General features: G+C 46.3%; 1 protein-coding gene across 1 annotated transcript in view; it reads right to left on the reverse strand.

Moving 5' to 3' along the window:
- The window catches only part of Rme-8 (receptor mediated endocytosis 8), a 168,592-nt gene that overhangs the window by 30,651 nt on the left and 116,379 nt on the right, over positions 1-21,562 (reverse strand). Inside the window, exons 31-35 of the mRNA XM_065442886.2 lie at positions 21,219-21,410; positions 18,651-18,830; positions 10,080-10,352; positions 8,397-8,513; positions 3,449-3,626 (exon numbers count right to left, since the gene is read on the reverse strand). Coding sequence (XP_065298958.2) covers positions 3,449-3,626; positions 8,397-8,513; positions 10,080-10,352; positions 18,651-18,830; positions 21,219-21,410 — 940 coding nt within the window. The remainder of the gene's footprint in view (positions 1-3,448; positions 3,627-8,396; positions 8,514-10,079; positions 10,353-18,650; positions 18,831-21,218; positions 21,411-21,562) is intronic.

Genomic DNA, 21,562 nt, shown 5'->3' on the forward strand with positions numbered 1-21,562 from the left:
GTGTGCTTTATGTGCGAGTGAAAGTCTGCCAGGGTGAGACAAGAAAGATGGTGGCTTCACGAGTGCCGCTTTCCTGCACAAGCAAAGGGAAAGAGGGGGAGGGGAGCAAGTTCGCAGTAACGCAATCAAGTGCGTGCAAGGGGGTGGAGAAGGGAGGGGGCGGGGTGTAAGTTGGCGCACATGTTGATTTTTGGTGCTTGTCTTGGCCGTGGCTGTGCATGGTTGTAAGCGCAGCTGCGCGCATATGCAGCCTCACACCGTGCTTTAGAGGTGATCTGCTGTGTGAAAAGAGTGGGCGTGCCGAGTTGGCGTGGCACCATGTAAACTGTCGTACCGTGGTTTAATACTGGAGGTTGCGTACTCTAATCTCTCTCGAGTTTCGGTGGCCAGTTGGAGAGAGAGGCAGACGAAACATTCGCTCCCTGCCATCGGTGCTTTTCCCGATAGTGTCGTCCCTGTACGGGCTACACTCTCAGCCCCGGGGGTGGAATGCACGAAAAAGCGTGGCTGGCTTCGCTTAATTCGTAGCACTGAGAAGATGTTGTTGACGTATGTGGCTTGAAACCGTATCATTCTTCGTCTACTACCAAATTTATCAAAGTGAATTGTTTTCTCATTCAAATTTGTTTTTTCGATTGCCCGATAATTCTGAAAATTCTGTGACCCCTTTCTGTGTAAGAAAAATTTCTAAAAAAATGCGAGAAAAGACGTACTAAACATAAAAATATACGATCCAAAGGAACTAAAAAATTTCAACACACTCAACTATTGTTGACATCCACATTACGCGAAGCATCTCACGGATTGTCGCGGCATGAGACGCTGATGCATGTCGAGCTGGTGGTGTGGTGCTCCAGTGGCCTGAGGTGCATTTTGTTGTTTTCCTATTGCGTGGCGTATTAAGAGGTCGACGGGAAACCGAAACGAAATCAAGCTGGTGGGCAACATCAGATGCCGTCAAAGCGAAACATGATGCCCACATCCTTCCATCTGAAGCAGGGAACACCGACGTACTTGGATTCATCATCACCATCATCAGCCTGGTTACGCCCACTTCAGGGCAAAGGCCTCTCCCATGCTTCTCCAACTACCCCGGTCATGTACTAATTGTGGCCATGTTGTCCCTGCAAACTTCTTAATTTCATCCGCCCATCTAACTTTCTGCCGCCCCCTGCTACGCTTCCCTTCACTTGGAATCCAGTCCATAACCCTTAATGACCATCGGTTATCTTCCCTCCTCATTACATGTCCTGCCCATGCCCATTTCTTTTTCTTGATTTAAACTAAGATGTCATTAACTTGCGTTTGTTCCCTCACCAAACCTGCTCTTTTCTTATCCCTTAACGTTACACCCATCAATCTTCTTTCCATAGCTTGTTGCGTCGTCCTCAATTTAAGTAGAACCCTTTTCGTAAGCCTCCAGGTTTCTGCCTCGCACTTGAATACTGGTAGGACACAGCTGTTACACACTTTTCTCTTGAGGGATAATGGCAACCTGCTGTTCATGATCAGAGAATGCCTGCCAAACGCACCCCAGCCCATTATTATTCTTCTGACGAGTTACTAAGCAAGGCAATATCATCAGCGAATCGCAAGTTACTAAGGTATTCTCCATTAACTCTTATCCTTAATTCTTCCCAATCCAGGTCTCTGAATACCTGCTGTAAACACGCTGTGAATAGCATTGGAGAGATCATATCTCCCTGCCTGATGCCTTTCTTTATTGGTATTTTGTTGCTTTCTTTATGGAAGACAACGGGGGCTGTGGAGCCACTATAGGTATCTTTCAGTATTTTTACATACGGCGCATCTACACCCGTAATGCCCCCATGACTGCCGAGGTTTCGATTGAATCAAACGCTTTCTCGTAATCGGTGAAAGCTATACATAAACGTTGGTTATATTCCACACATTTCTCTATGACCTGATTGATAGCGTGAATATGGTCTAAGGATTATCGCCTACTAAAAGCATACAGTACGCTACCAATGGCACTATGCACCACATGCTGCAAAACAGATAAGTGAAGATGCTTTTCATAATAGGTTTGATGGCGATAGCTGTGAATGCGGCGTGCAACAACCTGGGTGGAGATTTGCTCTTACCGGAATAAGAAACTGCACACCGTCGTTTTCACGTGAAATGGATGGCTATATACTGTTCTGGATCATGTCCTTTCTTGTTCACATGGGATCTAGCAGCCGGAAAACCTATACAATCGCAGTCTGCATAAGGAACGGTGTCGGGTTTCGGTTATTAAAGGTGTGCACTACATTTCCAATGGCAACACGCACTATGAAACAAAGAGGCGGAGATGCATATTGCGATAGGATTGGCAGTGACAGCGGTGAATAACGCATGCGACGAGCCTGCAAAAGGTTGGCCGATACCAAAATGAGAAACTGAGTGCGCGCCGGCATTTTCATGTGAGACGGGTGACTGAGTATTGCGGTAAAGCTGCTGCAGATGGCAGCTACGTAGAGTTCTGGAACACGCCTTTTCTTGTTCACATGGGATCTAGCAGCTGGAAAATGTATACGATCACAGTCTGCAACAGTGAATGGCGATGCATTTCACTTATTGCCTATTAAAAGCATACGCTGTGCTTCCAACGGCACCAAGCGCTGTGGAACAGATAGGTGAAGATACTTATTGCAATAGGACTGGCGGTGATAGCTGTGAATGCCGCATGCAACGACCACGGGTATTTGCTGGTAGCGAAATTAGAAAGTGAATGCGCACCGGCGTTTCCATGTTACACAGGTGGGCGAGAATTGTGGTGAAGCTGCTGCGGCGGGAAGCTACATACTGTTCTCGATTGTGTGTACATTGTGCGATTTCTTGTTTGCATGAGATTTAGTGGCCGGAAAACGTATCACACGATCGCACTTTGGTGACGTACTGAATGTTGGTGTCGAAAAATTGTGTTTTTCGGGAACGCATGAACCGGTAAAAGATGAGCATAACTCTATTGGGCCATTTTTGGTCTTCTCGATTGTGAGCGTATGTGCTGGGAAAACGTATGTAACAGGAATCTATCAATGAGGTTCTACTGTATATAGAATGCACTCTATTATCATGGACCAGAATTCCTGAACTGTTGCCCTAAAATTCTTGATATGGCCTGTACTTCCAAATTAACATGTGCCAACAAGGTTACAATTTTTGTTGTCAAATTCCTAGCTTATTTCAATCAATGTTTACATTCACGTCCCGAACTGACACTGCTGTGTCTATTTGAGGTCAATTGCATCACTGACTATTGTGTTCTGTATTTTTCAGTTACATAACCTGTTGGTGATGTGATGCGTGTAATGTTAAGAGTTGTACTTCTGTAACCTGTTTTAAGTTCCTTGGCTGTTCTTTTTTTGTTGCTGTGTGGAATACTCGCGGAACAAAGTCCAGCCTAAATTTATGGACAATTCCTTTAATATGTGTGCACACTGACCAGGATTGTTGCGGAGCACATTGTGTAAGGCCTGGAGGGCTTGTTCCGTCTGTGCCACCCGCTGGGTGCCGCCGCTCGCTGTACCAGTGTTGTTATCATCCAGTGAGCGGGCTGAGTGCAGGTACTGCGCCTGAGACCCCACAAAGTCCAACAGGTCCAGGGCAAACTGGCGTGGGTTCTGCAAGACAATGATTAATTCTAGATGACTGCCCCCAATTCTGCACACCGGACCGGCAACAGGGATCACATCTGTAAACGTTCCATAATGACAGTTACAGGAAAGAAAGCGGACATCACAAGGAGTTAAAAATGGCATCTTACTGCAACATGCAGAAAGTTACAGCAGAGAGCAATTACTGATTCAAAGTACAAGATCGAAAGAGATATGCCCATATAAACCCACCAGTACACAGTGACTAAGAGTGACTCATTAGCAGCACCTGAAAAATCACCATAATCCATCATGAATCCTTAATACAGTCAAACCCGACTATATCGAACTCGCAAAAGAACGCCTATCAGTTCGATATAGAGCATAATTCGATATAAGCCTGCTGAATAATTGGATGTCGTAAAACCACGTACCATTTATAAAATCACTTTATTGATGAAACTAGCTTAGTTTCGCATGAAATAGTCCTGCATTTCTTTCTGCTTGAGCAATTTCGCTGCCTGCGACGCACGCACTTCTCCACATTGTCTAAGGAGTCGGGAGCAGCTGAGGCCGCAACCTTCCGCATTCGCGCAGAAGCACCGGACTAGTGCGAGCGCAACAATCACTTTGGAGGATGTGGGCCAAGGACCGTCGTTGCTTTCCTCATTGTGCCCACTATCACTTGTGCTCGGTACGATGTCGGCAGTGTAGACTTCGTTTTCAGGCTCTCCCGTGGTCGCGACACCATCATTTGCACTCACAAACTCATCCACTGTTGATTCGTCAACAGCTTCCGGAAATTCTGACAGCTCGCTCCAAGTTTCGGCAACACCAGCAACGGCTGCGTCGCATTCATCTGTATTTACAGTCATCACCAAGCACGCGGAAGCCAGCACGGCTGAAGCAATTTCGGATGAACTACTCGTACACGGCCGTGCATACGCGTCGGGCGCCACGGGCACCGGGGCGAGAGTTTGGCCGCTTTAGCCCTAATTTCCCCCTTATTCTTCAAGATCGCCCTGAGACTGTTCTTCGGAATCATTCACGCTGAGAGGACACATTCGACTTCGCACCGCGTTCGACCCGATTTACGATTTCGAGCTTCATGACAAAAGGCAAATTCTGCCACTTCATCACGGCAACACTGCGGGAGAAGGCCCACAAGGCACACATACAATGGACCAGAAAAGCACCGAGACAACTCGCACTTTCGCCATTTTGCATGACGAGGGCACAAGAGCCTCTGATTGGCTGTCTGAGCAGGCGCTGCGGGCGGGCCAGCCTCATTTTTGCAGGGGGGTGTCGACGGCTCGTCCGAAGCAGCGCGGTCATGGTAGGGAAAGCGGTTGGATGAAGCCACGCCGTCCGGTTTCCCCACAACCACGAGGGAAAGCCAACTTCTGGGGGCACTTTTCCGCCGCTCGACGTTCGATACATCGGAAGTCGCTGCTATTTTTGTTCGATGTAAACGTAATTTTTGCTATATATACTCATTGTAACTATACCGTGCCCAGAAATTGTTCGATATATAGAATACCGTATTTACACGATTGTAAGTCAACCCCTTTTTTTAAATTTGAAAGTCTGAAGTTGGGGGGTCGACTTACAATCGAAACCAAAACATGGCGCCGCCAAAAAAAACGATACCAACGGGAGCTACAATGTAGTTACAATTTTATGGTTCCTCTATGGCCCTACCCGTATCTTTTCGCTATCCCGCGTGTTTGTTCGCTTTTCGGAAGGGTTTTTCAACATTTTTGAGAGTTTTACAGTGCATGCAACAATGATGGGTGAGGGGGTGTCGATAGTTGATGGAAGCGCCGCTGTTCCCATTTGCGTCGGCACCCTCAGAACGGCGGCGCTTGCGGGGAGCATCGGTAGTTCATGGAAGAGCAGACAGCGCTTGCGGGTTTCTCTTTTCTGTTAAAAGGCTAGACGCGTTCCACTTGACTGCCGGCTACGTGCTACTTCTATGCTTCCCCAGTAGTCATGAGTGCTCCAGGCCCACTAATCGTTCGGGACTCGTTCACAGCAGCGTTCAAGAGGGCTGCCATCCTTTACGCCGAAGAAACAAATCGCTGCGCAGCGGGCCGCAATTTCGATGTTTCTAAACGGGTGGTGCGAGAGTGGCGACTGCAGCGAAGCGAAATTTTCACCTGTGACGGCAAGTGAGAAATTTCCCACGTGCCGAAGTCTGGACGCTTTCCGGAGCTGTATGCTAAGCTCACGGCGTACGTCGCTGAAATGCGTGATCGGTCCCTGCCAGTGAAGTGCGACGTGGTCATGAAACAAGCCCGGACCTTCGCCTTAATTTTAAGGTTCTGCTCCGCCGTGAGTACAACGAGTGGCTGGCGGCAGAAGACTGCGAAATTACGCTAACCGGACCTGTCAAAAGAGCCTCCCTGACGGCTGCGTGTGGTTAGGTGCATTTGGCGTGGGCTGCTGTTCTGCAAGATGTTTGCCAAATTTGAAATTTCGCTGGACCACGACGCGCTGTGGGACCGCAGCAACGATGACGATGGCAGCACTAGTGAAGACGAGTAGTCCAGTGACCATGTCAGCTACTAATAAATTTTCGTTATCGAATGCGCCCTCGGGTATGCACTCTTATTTTTTTTTTTTTTCGGTCACGCGATATGGGGGGGTCGACTTACATTCGAGTCGACTTACAATCGTGTAAATACGGTAATTCGACGTAAACAGGTTCGATATAGTCGGGTTCGACTGTACAGCAGCAGTGATAGCTGTGGCACATTTTCGGTCCCTCATGGATCCTGTGTGTCTTGTAGTAAGCCTGTGATGATGTTATTGCTACCTTTCGATTAGTCTGTGCGATCTTTGCATAAACAGTGCACCTGTGCAACAAGCAGAACAGCTTTCACGGAAACTCTTTTTCTAGCATCTGGTGATACCAATAACTTCCAAGGCAAGCATTTAAAGTGGAAACAAAAGTGCATAACAGCCATCATAGAAAGGAAAGAAAATGGAAAGTTTGTCTCAGTGCCTTATGACAGACTGTAACGATTACCTCGCTGAATGATTCATGGGATTTAATGTCCAGAAAAAGCAACAGAGGAGCATGAAAGATACCATAGTTGAGGCGTCAGCAAATTAACTTTGACAATTTGCAGTTAAAATAAACTTTGAACATGGGGAAACTTGCCTACAATCACGCCAGAAATGTAACAACTGGCTCCATGACACACAGATTGAAATGCACTGACACAGGTCAAAGCTTGAAGGAAATACTTGACAAACTACAGTAGTGAGTGCAAGAAAAACAAAAAGAACTAATAATATCAGTGGCCACACAACCAGTGTGATCACTGATATTATGGTTTCTTGTATTGTGCTGTACTTATGTTTACAATAAATAGTCACAGTTATATAGTAACTGTAATTGACATCTGCCATTGTTAACACTACGACTGACACGCACTTTTGTGGCAAGAAAGAGAGTTTAACCATAAAACTAGATTTCAGTGTGCGAACATGGCTCGGACTTACCATGAAAATCCGGGCATAATACGAGGGTTTTTTCCTCTTATTAGCGTCCCAAATTTTAGCTTCGTACTATATATGCGGATCCAAACAAAAATTTCAGTCAGAAATTTGGGCTAGAAGTTTTGGTTTCGCTATTGCTGTGTGGCTATGACTTGACTTCAATATTGCTGCGTGGCTAAGGCTTAAAAATTAAATTATGGGGTTTTACGTGCCAAAACCACTTTCTGATTATGAGGCACGCCGTAGTGGAGGACTCCGGAAATTTCGACTACCTGGGGTTCTTTAACGTGCACCTAAATCTAAGCACACGGGTGTTTTCGCATTCCGCCCCCATCGGAATGCGGCCGCCGTGGCAGGGATTCGATCCCGCGACCTCGTGCTCAGTAGCCCAACACCATAGCCACTGAGCAACCACGGCGGGTAATGTGGCCACGGCTTGGTTTTGTTATTGCTGTGTGGCTGAAGCGGGCTTCACCAGCCACGCTATGCAAGTGGATTGTGGACGCATGGGCCAGCATACCAGAGGACCTTGTCCGTCGCGCATTCAAGTGCAGCATCTCAAAAGCGCTCGATGGCACAGAGGATCAGTACCTCTGGGAAGATATGTCTGACAAGGAACTATCCGAAGAGAGCGCCGCCAAGGAGGAGAGCGATTGAAGTGCCGAGTGCAATTTAAATAAATGTTTTCCTCTAGCTTTGCTAATTCATATCATACGCGGATAAATCTTCTTTTTCCATTTTGCGTCCCAAAAATGTCACTTCGCAATATATGCGCTTTCGTATTATATGCAAGTTTTTACAGTACTTGTTTTAAAATTGAAGCTGTTTTTGCGAAACTTGTCTGGTTTTCATAACCGTGGGTGCTGTGGCGTAGCTGTTCTCTAGTTGAATAGACCAACCAATCCGAGTAGAGGATGCGTGCTACATCGCTGCTGGGTTTCTTGCAGCACGATCAGATGGCGCTCGCCACCGCACTTCCAAGGCGGCATTGCTTTGGCCTCTACAATGCCTGAGTAAAGGCTTCCGTTTCACGTTGTGTGGATATCCAATAAACATAAACTCATATTTCTACTCTAAACAAAGCTTCGCTGTATATAGATTGCAACTTGTTGTATCTGCTGCATAACTTTTTCTGGCACAGTGCTCTCGTAATCCTGAAATTAAGCCAATTCCACAAGGCAAACATATGTTCCTAAGCACTGAAATGAGCTTGCACTTCAAGCAGCAAAGCAACCAGGAAGAAGTTCTTTATCAACAACAAAGCATCGCCCGGTAGGGTTCATGCCTTACCTCGAGAGGGAAGGTGGGCTGCTCATTATAGATGCGCACAAATATCTCGCCCACTACCAGCTCCTCCTTGTGGGCACTGTACACGAAGTTGGCACCATATGACTCGTCGCACTCGCCCTGCAAAAATAAGATCAAATTTTACTGGGAGGCACTGGGCATAACAGCTTATCACGCTTCTGAGGGGTTTAGAACAGATTGACAGATGATCTGGTTATTGACTTACTGTGACCCACACCTGCACAAGAAAGGACCACATTTTAATCCCATGATTACAGTTGCATTAAGCAATGTTCACGTTTGAATAATTGTCATATCCCTATTCACAAACTCCGCAAGAAAAAGAACCCCCCGACTCCAACAATTCTCTCCAGTGCTTGGATTTATTTAATGCACCAGCAGACAGAAAAGTAGTCTCCAAAATGCTATGCAATATTTGTGCAAATGTCATGCAATCCTCCCCAATCTTTTGCAATTTCAACAACTCTTTGAGCAACCTTCTCTAGCATGCACGCATCCTGCAATTACGAATGAAAAAACTCAGCCCCAACTTATACATTCTGCGCCTCTCTCTCGCCCTGCACCTCCTTCCCAACACACTACACCTATGGTTTTTCCTTTGGCATTGCTCAGCGCAACTTCGACTCTGAGGAGCAATCGTCATACGGCTACGACAGTACAGCTGTTCTAATTTATGCCCATAGATGGGTAGACAGGACATGTAGGCCTCATTTCTTTAGCTCACTGCTGCTGCCACAGAAAAAGCCTGCCCTCATGTACTATAGGGGTAAAATTAAATGCGAACAGTGGAGCGTGTGGCCTAAGCATATGCCATCCAGTCATCAGCATTGGCAGGCACACACATCCGGTTTGACCGCACTGCACGAAGATGCTCCTCCTATACTACAATATTTTTGTTTCTGTTCTGGTTCTCCTCTGTTTAGGAGAGAAAAGAAATATGAAAAAATACAGAAGCTAGAATATTGCAGTATAGGAAGAGTATTTTCACCTTGTGCAGTGAAACCGTATGTGCTATTAGTGTCAAATGAAACACAAACAGCGGTGCGTGTGGTACAGTTTGCGCCGTCATCATTACTGCACCGTCATCTTTCCTCACTTTCACATAAAAGAAGACCAGAACACAAGCAAAAATATCGCAGTATAGGGAGGGCATAATCAGGCAGTGCAGTCAAACCAGATGTGTGCGCCTGTCAAAGGTGATTACTGGACGGCACGCACTATACCTTCAGTTATGCTTAGGTCATACGCTCTGCTGTTCACACTTCATTTGACGCCAATAGTATGTGTGTCCGAATATAGTGACTGACACTCATTCATGCATGCCAAAGGTAGCACAGTCCTGCCGCACTCTTTCCTATTTTCTTTGTTTCAGCCAGCTCATTGAACCAGTTTTTGGCAGGCTGCTGACACACCCAACCCTAAAAGCAAAACAAAGGTAATTTTTTTCGAAGAGGTCATTTACAACCGTGACTCAATTTCCAGCATCAGAGCTATGACTAGGCACAAGTGAAGCCAGAAACAACCCACTGGCATTTGCACACCACGGAAATGACATGCACAAGTGGGTACTGGAACACTCGAGAAGCGAGAGGCGCAATCGACAACGCCTAGCGACATAGTGCGTAGACACCACCTATTGAGCAAGACTGTGCCTGCTGCACCTACCGATCGCACGACCGAGCGCTGCTGCTCACGCAGGTACTCTCGGAGCTCGGCGCGGGTGGCATTGTCCCAGAGCAGGTAAGGGTTCTCCGTGTTGGCCGTCAAGATTCGCAGAAGTTCAGGCGCTGGAAGCACGCCCAGCTTTCTGGCCAGGTATGGAGTCAGCAGTGCAGACAGGGCCGTGCGAGCGGCAGCATTGGGTGGACATGCCTCGTCTAGGCCAGCTAGTCGTGCACACGCACCAATGCTCTCTTCAGCCAGCCGATTGGCCACTTCCTGCACGAGTAGAGGGAGACGGGGCAAAAGCAAGTGATAAAAAGGAAAGAAGTAGGCATAAAGGGAGCTGGATTGCCAATAAAACCAGTCAGTAACCAAAGCCAAAACACACTAATACTTCATTATCTGTACACACTCGTTGTTCAAAATTAGCCACTGCTCTCTACAGCCAGCTGATGGGCAACTTCTTACATGAGTTGGGGGAAAGAAGAGGCAGCATCTGATTATGAGGCATGCCGCAGTGAGAGGATATGGATTAATTTTGACCCCTTGGGGTTCTTCAATGTGAGCCCAATGCACGGTATACAAAAGCGCTTTTGCATTTTGCACATATTGAAATGCAGCTGCCGCGGCCGGTATCACACCCGTGACCTCAAGCCCAAAAGTAGAACACCATAGCCACTGGGCCACCATGGCAGGTGAAGAGAGAAGGTCAACATGATTATTGGTAAAACAGATTATCAGCAACCTATGTCAAAAAACAAATTTCAGGATCCATACAGCTCCTTCATTCACAATAAACTGCCATCACACGACTCGTTTAACAGTTCAACCTCGTTATAACGAAATAGATGGGGGAACTGAAATTACCTCATTATACCCATCACAGTTAAACCTCGATATAATGAAGTCCGTAAAATTGGCAATTTGCTTCGTTATATTGAAATTCAACCTTTTATGCAGACATGCACAGTCGCTGATGAATTTTTTTCAAATGGAAGGGGCTGCCAAATTTTTCAAATTATCGGGCAATCAAAAAAAGCTAATTCAAACTAAAAAAAATTTGCTTGTTAAGTTTGATGGTCGGTTACAAAAGATGGTTTCACGTTGTGTCGACAATATTTTCACATCAGCAGTACAAGGCAAAGCGAGCTATGCTTTCGTAAACACTCCGCCCCTACAGCTGATAGCGTAGCCCGCAATGGGACGATGCTATTATGAAAATTGCCAGCAGCGAGAAGTGAATGCTTCATCTGCCTCTCGCTTTAAAGGAGTCCTGAACCACCCACCGGGCTTGGTGAAAAAACACCGTTCGGAGATAGCATATGCTACTGTGAACAAGGATGGAAGTGGCCAAGGAAGTTTTGGAGCAGCTCTGGGAGCAGCAACTTTGGCACTTCGGAGCAGGTTTGGAGCATGAATTGCCCGTTTCAAAGCAGTAAATACACATCTTGGAACAGCTTTGTAAAGTCTAAGATGAGTGAAACACAGATGAATGAAGAACACGCATTCTTTATTTGGCTTTGCAGAACACCATTAGGTCGCAGCAAATCAGTTCTGCGTCAGCCCACTGGGTGAGGAAAATTCATGGCAGGGAAAAATTGTAATTCACGCGACAATAGCATGAAGCTACAAAGGAAACCACCTACGGGTTCCTCAGGAACCACCATTAAACTACATACGGGATGTGTCAACTAAATGTAACCAAGAAAAATATAACTGGCGGCTTTCTGCAAACAGCACCCATTCTATGTTGATAGGCCTATGATGCTAGTTGAGCTTTTTTTTTTCCCATTGTGAACAAGCAACTAATATTTATGTTTAAATGAGCTAACATTTATTGCATTACTTATTCAATAAGGTGCCTATGCAAAGGTTGTGGAATACACCGGGAACTGACCGATAACAGCGTACAGTAGAACCCCGCTGTTACGTTCCTCACTGCTGCATTTTCCCGGCTGCTACGTCGTTTTCATCCGGTCCTGGCATAGCTTCCATAGGGTCCAATGTATAAGGAACGCCGCTGTTACGTAGTAGCTGTGAAAACGTTCCCGCATGATACGTCGCAACGTAGCGCCCCGAACCCACCTGGGCTAAAGTAGGCAACGCGCTGCAACCGCCATTTTGACTTTTGACGAGTTTTGGCCGGGCTTGGCTATGGAACTGGCTGCAAGAAGCCGCACGCCAGTTCGAGAAGCCGCCACTAAGTGGCCATTCGTGAAAAATGCTCTCACTATCATTACTGTGATTACGGTCACTGCATGGTTTTTGGACGGGTCAACTCACTGAGGAAGGAAACTCGGGAGAGGCTTTGACGTCGCTCTTTGTGAAGCTAAAGTGAAGCCGGAATTTGGCGTTGCTCCGCATATCGGGCCAGCTCTCCTGTCTTGTTTACATTTTTCGCGAAACCATGCCGCGCCGCGCGCAACCAGGCCACTCGGACGCGCGCGCTCTGCAGCAATACTAAACAATCGTTAGCACGTTAGCATGATTACGCCAAGGAGGGCAAAATTTCCCGCAGATATTCTTTCGTCCATTGCTATTGCCGTGGCGCGGTGACGATGAGGAGCACGAGCCGCATGATGCCGGGGAGTTGCCAAATCCTAGCTTTGGAGCAGCCGTCGCGGCTCTGGACCTCCTCCGCAGGTACGTCGCACCTCACAGCGACGCTGACAGCAATGCGGCCTTCCAGGCTATTGAGAAACGTGTGGTGATTTCTAGCGAGCGAAAGAAACGGCAAGCCACCATTCTAGACTTTTTTTAAGTTCTAAGTACACTCTGTGGAAATAAGTTGTCGATAGCTGAAGCTGCACTTTTTTCATTCATTTTCGGAGCTTTCCTCATGGTTGCGTTTTCCCGGCTGTTACGTTTTTTTCCCCCGGTCCGGTGAAAAACGTATGAACGGGGTTCCACTGTATATAGCAACCTAGGCCTTGTGTGGTCCTTTTTTTCCCGAAAAAGAAAACAAAAAGAAAAAAAGAAAGGCAACAGAAAGCCAGCAATTTTTTTTTTAATTCCACGTAACAACGCTTCCTCACACCAGTAATCAAAGTGGCCTCAGACGTAAATGTCAGCTAGTATACATTGTGTATATTATGAATGTGCAAACCTGGGTCACAGTCTTGCAATAGCTCGGAGAGCGAACCATTACAAGATCGCACAACCTCACGTTTGATAAGGACCCAAGGTGCGTGCCAGAAACTGCTGATGCATTCAGAAAAAAGCCTAGGCGCTCGTTCCCAGTGCCCATATTTGATGATGTTTGCGTAAAGATTGATGCAATCTTTGGTGCGCAGAAGCATTGTCCTGGTCAAAGCAAAGTTTTCTTTTTTTTACATTTATTTCAGAGGCTTTCTTTTTGTTAAAAGGTCTTTAAATGCTGTTATCAGTCATTTCTCAACATCATTCACAACCTTTTTGTTGACGTATCATTGAGTAGGTAAATTTATAAATTTAGCTAATTAGACATATTCATGCACAATGAATGAGAAATATTCACAGTGGCCGCCATGAACAGCCCCCATCAAGGTACAGTGAATGCTGTTTGCGTAGTGCCCTGGAGTAATTTTTAAGTCTTGGCGACCTTCAGTTAAGATAGCAGAATATGGCAGAATAAATGTGAAGCGATATACTGGTCATTGCATGTTTGCCAGTATTTTGCATTGCTTGCCGAGAAGGCAATTTCTAAGATATTTGAACACAATAAAGGGATAAAAATGCTGACTGGCTTTACAATCCGTTTCATCGACCGATATATTGAATAAGCTCGATTATTCGGGCTTATTCGTGGTTCTACGACAGGCACCATGAAGCCAATGTATACTGGCAAGCAATATTTTGTATGCTAAACGATGGTTTATTGAAATTGTGGAACTCTGCTCAAGTTGGGTCGTGAACATCATTGCTCTAAATGCAATTTCAGAGGTTCAAATTTTTGCCCAACGTTTCATTACGATCACCATTTGGCCGCTAAGGTTGACTAAATAAAATACGTTATATCCTTGGCTTGCTTTCTGCGGTAGCAAAAGTCGAATTTTGCGTGATGCAGCTGTGCCGAAAATAGTGTAGCTTGAGTGCAAAAGTTAGTGATGATTGCATTTGCCATTGGATATTTGTGACCAATAAGTTTCATGAAAGCATCTTTCAGCGTGCTATACTATCATTGTAGTAACTGGACGTGGTGCACGTGCAAAATAGATTTAGAATGTCACACCCACGGAGAATGTCACACCCACCCCAGAAACCTCGAAATGTTTGTTTCATGCGAAGAAGAGACTTGTTTTATGAGAAAATGCGTTCTGAAGCGTCCGCATACCTCTAGCGCAGTTCAAATTGCCCGCCCTTCAATCGAGCAGTGGTGACGTCATGGTCTCATAGTGACATTGTGCCGTCGGTGAGTATAACTGCGCCCGCAGACGGCGCTATGGCTTTTCTGCGCAAAACGCGAATGCGCGGCCAGAAACAGATCCAAGACAGAGCTGACAGCAGCGCGATAGCGGAACTATGGTGGCTAGCGGAAGGGAAAGCGCACGACGATAAGCTGGTTCTTTATTTTATGAGGCCAACTTTGACACTCGTTGCAATGGACGACCCTGACAACGACACATTGGCTCGCGATGCTGGGCTCAACTTCAGCAATTTAAGCACTGATGAACGTAACCTGCTGCTGAGGGCTCACGCTACCGACGTGGTTGCATACCACTACGACGGCAACTGTATGTCATGGCTGTACATATTTGCACATTTGTAGCTTTTCCTTCAAGAAAACCAAATGCTGCACTCACCGCCCTGTCTTCGACCTGCAGTTATTGTTGCGCTTCGGAGAATGCAGGCAAGACCGACGGAACAGCGCTACGGGAAAGCATTGCTTTGAAAGGTACTCCACACGACTTCAGTAAGTCGGCGTTGAACTCGTAATGCTTTGGACGAAACTGCAGCGAGCAGACTATGCGATTTTCCGCTCTTTGCCATGTGCTGTGGCAAAGGTACGACACATAACCACTTCGTATGGAGAGGTTCACTCGTTGCCACACAGTGATAAGTAATGTTGGATTCGCCGCTGCAACTGCCCTTGGCCAAGTTTCGCAGACCGTTCGCGCATCACACGACATCACATGGAACGTGGCATTCACGCTGCTTGTTCCAAATGCAAGTTTCGCGAGCCAGCAGAACCAGCGCAGCACGATGCCATAACGAAACAACTGAAACTCCAAAGCGTGCGCTATACACTTTCGACCTCCCATACTACTGAAGGGTAATGTCCAAATGTTATTTTTCTTAGAATCGAACAGAATCGACAAGTAGCATTTTCTTCCATCTTATAACCTAATGAAATTATCTTTTTAGTACGAGTAGTTGAGTACCAGTGACAAATTATGATGAGGAGTGCCTTCGTCATCGGGCTAGTACTGGAATGTCGCTGGGGTGTCTCAAATCGTGTCATGCATTTACCTCAATTTCTCGGTTACTAAAGCTCTGTTCGCAATTATATTAACGCCTTAGATGTTCTAGTGCATTGCTTTATCACTTTACTTGACTTCGTAGTAACCTTTAGTGTCCCTTTAATCAATGCAGATCTACCAACAGAGTGCGAAATTGAGTGCTAAAATGTATAACGAAACTGATGAGCTACATGGTGAGCAAACTGTAAGACCTTATTCATTCAGCACAGCCTTCCTTCCCGTCTGCCCCATGAAATGAGCACCAGTTCAAATCATCTTTAGCTGTTCCATGTACATGCAAACGCCTAACACTTATATAAAACATACGTAATGCATTGTACAGCACAAAATGGTTTTCATTTTCTTGCAGCCTAGTAGCGATTATGCCACCAAACACACCAACACTTCAAAGACGCTGACACTGAAACAGATTGGGATTGCTTAGGCTTGGATTGCAGGGCTAGGCGCTAGCCAACGCATGTCTATGTATGTGCGGCCGCCACTGAACTCGCACATCCTGCTAAATTTTGCGACTTCATTCGAAATTCGCTCGACGGTTTCATGCAAGATGGCGCAACTAGGTGCAGCAATTCCATTTCTGTGTGAATATCTCAGCCGTGTTTTTCAGTTGTGTGCACTGCGTGGAGCTCGCAAGTGGAGTATGAAGTCCCCTTTTTCTCAAACACTCTTTTTACCAGAAGCCTGCTTCTCACTCTTTTCTGGCTGCTATATTTTGTCATATAGCAGTTTCCCATATGTGGCTACTATTGGCCAATATGTGACATCAATAAAGAAGGGTGTTTGAATCGGCGTGCTTCTTCCTACTGTTACTGTGTATATTGATTGACGCAGTTTAACAAACAGGATAAAGTAAACGACAATCTGCATTTCAAATTTCAATAGGAATTACGTATCTGCCGATAATGACTACTGTACTATTGCCAACTATCGTTTGCTAATGCTCAGCCGCGCCTGTTTACACAGGAATGAAACTTTGGCCACACTGCTTAACAGTGTCATAGCCATTGGGTCTCGCTGGCTTCTATTAGTTTTGAACACTCAACTAGCCTAGAACCATGTGAAACTTAAGACCACAGCACACATACACTTGGTAGCGCGCGCGCGGTCCTGGCCGCTTCTGGCTAGACACCTTGGCAGATTTGGCTTTGTATTGAGCTACTAGGCAAAATGCTCAACTTGGATGTGGCTACTATCCATTGGCCAAACTGGTGCAGGGCAAAGCTGGTCCGAACCCCGTAGAACGGCCAGGCTGGAGCACATGAGCGGGAGTGCACACTCCAGCCCTGTCTTGCATAAAGTAAACACTGCGCATACACATTAAAATTGCATGTAGCTGCGGTCTGCTACGTAGCGTAGATACTGGGGCTGCCGCGGGATGCTGCAATGAGCTCACTCGCTGAGAACACTACGGCTCAGCAAGCAAAGACGTGACCAAAGATAATGCATGCACACCTGTATAATTAGGAAATGCGTACTATGTCCAGTGACAGTGGTAATCACTCTGGTAATCTTCACTGTAATAAATTTCTCATGCTTCACTGCATAACACTATTGTATTGCGGCGAAGCTAACTAGTCATGTTCAAATTATCTGGCGAGGGCCAATTTTGAGGTTAAAATAATGGAAGTTTGGGCCGACAGAAATAAATGCATGAGCATCAACCGAGACATTTGGTCAGGATCGAATTAACTGGAAAATCGAATTAACCGGAGTCGAACTTAAGAAAGTCTACTATATTGAAATTATGCATAAACACACTTCGTTATATTAAGGCTCAAGATACATGGTGTTCTATGGACAAGAAGTTGTAAAAAGTTAAACACTTTTGTTATATAGAAAATTTCCTTATTTTGAAGTTTGTTATATCAAGCTTTTTAACTGTATTGAGGTTCTAACGTAATGTGTCTTCCTAGCTGTCAAGGAATCTTGAAGTCAAGAATCTACACTATACCGTATAGATTTGTGGAAGGGTAGCAAGTTTAGAGCACAGCTCTTGGGTGGCCTTTCCAGTGTTGAGCGTCAGTGTCCCTCAGTGTACCTCGGCATAACCGAGCAAATGGGCACAACTAAGAATGAAAAAGAAAACGCAGAGCGCAGCAGGGGATGAAAGGCGGCAATAGCGAAGAGAATGCGAGGAGGGAAGCGTAGTGCCATGCAAGACGTGTTCTGCGGCGACGATCTCTATAAGATGGTGCCAGAGTAGCGCTCATCGTCTGTTCACCAATGACGCCATTGATAAGGCATGTGGCGAGCACGTCCACTAATACCACATATGGAAACAAAGCGCTGCATGAGTGGAGGTCTGTCTGCGGCGGATGCTGTCAATCACACCCATGTATCATCCACATGCTGCCTCTTGTGTTCTCCCAATCAGCGAGGCTGTTGCGATGCACTTTGCTCCGTTTTCAACATGCCGCACAAGAGAAATTGTCCGTGCCAGCCAACATATAGCAAAATGAAACGCATATAGAGCTGCACTCAAATTTCGTATTAGGCAGTACCATAATTGTCGGTGAATTTTTTTTCCCACAATTTCAGCGAGGTGCAGCCCTTACACGGGACCCAACCTTTTTTTCAAAATGGTGCCGGTGAAACCTTGACTTGTGCACACCTTGAATACCTGAATGTACAGTCGCAATCAAAAGTTTGGGGACCACGGCACCAGCAAGAAATTTAAATATACTGAAGCATAGCTCCGCGGTCTGGAATTGGTTTAATACATTGTATGCACTGTTATTTCAGCCAAAATGCTTTGGCTGCAGAAAAACAAAAAAAGAAACGTGGCACATTTAGTCCCCAAACTTTTGATCACGACTGTACCAACAGTCGTGATCAGCCAATGTCAACATGCAGCTCTCGTCATATAGTAGCAGCATACAGAAGTACGCACTGAACGACAATTCGCCGGTGCGTGCAAACAGCATTGGGGTACCGAACACGATTGCTTCTGCGTTGAAATTCTTCAAATTTTGGGCTGCCAAGTTCGGGGTGCGGCCCTCACATGGGTGCAACCCTTACACGAGTCTATGTGGTATTTGTGCTCACAACCATAATTGGGAAACTATGGCAATTTGCTTGCCCGAAATGAGCATGCAACTGTTCTGCGGCCCCCTACCTGCTGGTTGGTCTCGAGAGCGCTCTCGACACCACCCTCGCGCAGCGTGTAGTCGTAGTGGAAGGCCGACAACAGAAGGTGAAAGAGGGCGCCAGCTGCCAGCAGCCGCGTCTGCAGCGCATCTTCCACCGCCAAGGCACCTACGCACCGCACCAGTGCCAGGCACAGCTCCGACAGGTGCTGCACCAAACATATCCAAAAAATTCGTTAGGATGGCAGCACAAAGAAAACAGCAATACACAGAAGATGCACATATAGTCTGATGCGTTGTTGGGCAAAGCATCAGAAGATGTTGCTACCAGCATTTTAGTGTCAATCATGTCTCCGGTAAACTGGTATTTTTTGAAGTGTAATACATGTACAGATAGAATTGCACTCTTTGCTTCGGTGCACCAAAATTTCAGTTAGTAGTTCAATGCGTTGTACTATGGTACTACGCATTGTCCAGGAATATGCATTCGCTCGTACGTATTCTTTGCTTCAAGTACGCTGGTTTTGGTGCCACCCGACAGGTACTTTGTGCGGATTCAATGCCAGACGTAGATGTGCGCCAAGAGGCCGTAGTCTGGTTTGACTGCCTTCAGGTGTACAAGATGCAATCACTTTCGCACTCAGCACCGGACACTTCGGCGCCTACGAGTGACAGCATTTGGTGGAGAAATGCTGCTGCATGCGCGAAGCACTGTTTCTCTGCATCCGGTGCCGAGTCACATGAAATCTTGCAAAAGTGATCGTATCTCCAAAAGCAATGGACCAAGAACACTGCTCCATGGCAGTGCTGCCCCTGCTGACCAACGAATGCGGTGCACTTTGAATTGTCGGCAATGCAAGCAACGGATTGATGTGGCGTACTGGGCGTGTTGGTACATATTTGAAAAGGCGGCAGTGCAAAAAAGACACGGACGGAGATGAGACGAGCGGTCATCCTTGTCATCGCATCTCCGTCCATGTCTTTTTTGTGCTGCCGCCTTCTCGAATAGGCTAATGGAATTTTGACAGTATCGTTTCACTCTGCGATGCGTTACCCATCTGTGCTGTCTCTTTTCGCAACAACAAAATTCTTGTGAAAGCGAATTTTTTTAGTTCCTCGCTGATTTCGTTATTGCAAGGTTTAATTGCATAAACAAAATTGAGCTGGTGGGCAACACCAGAATACGATGCCCATGATGCCGCCAGATAGATACACGACGCCCCCTTTGCGCCGCTAGCAGCTGGGAATGGCAGAGCGTTTAGGTTATTGCCTATTGAAAGCGTGCAACCCGCTACCAACGGCACTACAATCCACGCACTGTGAAACAGATAAGGGAAGATGCTTATCGCAATAGGGTTGGCGGCAATTGCTGTGAATGTGGTGGGCACTAAGCCAGGAGGAGATCTGCTGGTACTGCAATAAGGAACTTAATTCACACCAGCCTTTTCAGATGAGAAGGGCAGGTGAGTATTTCAGAGAAGCTGCTGCGACAGGCTGCTACTATTCTCGACTGCGCGTGCTTAGTGCCTTTTTCTTGTTTACATGGGACCCAGCGGCCGGAAAACATACCATACGATTGCAGTATGGCAGTCCACTGAACATTGGCGCCAAAAGATTGTATTTTTCGGGAACATACCAACCAGTAAAGTATAAGCGTAACTGCATTGGGACATTTTTTGTGTTCTCGGTCGCAAACTTAGGCGCCAGGAAATCACACGTAACAAAATTGTATCAACGAGGTTCTACTGTGTGTTCCCACTATCCACACATTTTACAAGTGATGCCTGATTTCATTGTACAAGTCGGAAGTATCTTAAATTAGAAAATGTGAAGGCTTGCGATGAGCTTGGCTAGCACAAAATAGGTAACTAAATATCTTTGGGAAAGGCCTTTGTTGTGCAGTACGATTAACATATGTTGATGACAATGCAAGACAGGAACTTGGTTTAGTCAGTATAAAACAGACACGATGTCCCATATGAGAAAAGAAGACAGTCCAAAAAAACGAAGTGCAGCAAGGCCAGTCTAGTCTCACGTTCTGTTTCATCTTTTGTGCTATGGAACAACATGCTAGATGATCATGCCGGCATGAAGCTGGGAGTCGCATTTACGCATCGTTGCGTACACTTAATGCAACGCCTCAAGTCTCCAGACTGAGCTGTGCCATGTGTGTGAATCCACAAAGCATCTGTTATGTGACTGCTTTCAAAATGTGAAGAGCAACAGCAGTTGACTAATGATCTTGCCCACCTCAACAGCCAACTGTTGTTAGAGGACTTTGTATTGGACAATTGGCATGACTGTAGGCCTAGTTTCCAAGCTATTCAAGCATTTCTGGACTTCCTAAAAAGTCGAGTAAGGACTCTAGGCAATGAATAGACTGACCCGTCATGTGTTTTGCATCTTCCTTCTATCGTCATCGTTAGCCATCTTGTTCCTTTTTTTATTCCTCTTCCCCTAGTGCAAAGTAGCTGGCTGGACAGTGGCTGGCCGACCTTTACACCTTTCATATCACCAGACACTTATCTTCTCTTTAGTGTTTGTTTAGGCTTTAAGCACAGAACAAAGCACGGCAAACGAGCAAGCCCAACACTCACATCAAAGTACAAGCCTCGGCAGAGGTCCCTGGACAGTCCTTGCATGGTGGCCAGGGCCTGCCGGCAGGCTGGGAACTGTGCTGCCACGCCCAGGCAGTGCGCCGTGTGCATCAGCACCTCCACCTCCAGGGCACCCTTCTGGGAGCTGTGGCTCAACATTTCCACACTGCACGACAGTGCACGCTCCAGCAGCTGCGAAGGGAAAGAGGGACACGTTTTTAACTCTTTGACACATGTCAGAACCACGTGCAGTAGGATCTTAGGGGTCCCACTAAAGGAAAATATTAGGCCTAGTTGGACTGTTAGATTATTTGTCTAGAAGTCGGTCATCGTTTCCTGCCCGC

Source organism: Dermacentor albipictus, chromosome 5, assembly GCF_038994185.2.
Source record: "Dermacentor albipictus isolate Rhodes 1998 colony chromosome 5, USDA_Dalb.pri_finalv2, whole genome shotgun sequence".
NCBI lineage: Eukaryota > Metazoa > Arthropoda > Arachnida > Ixodida > Ixodidae > Dermacentor > Dermacentor albipictus.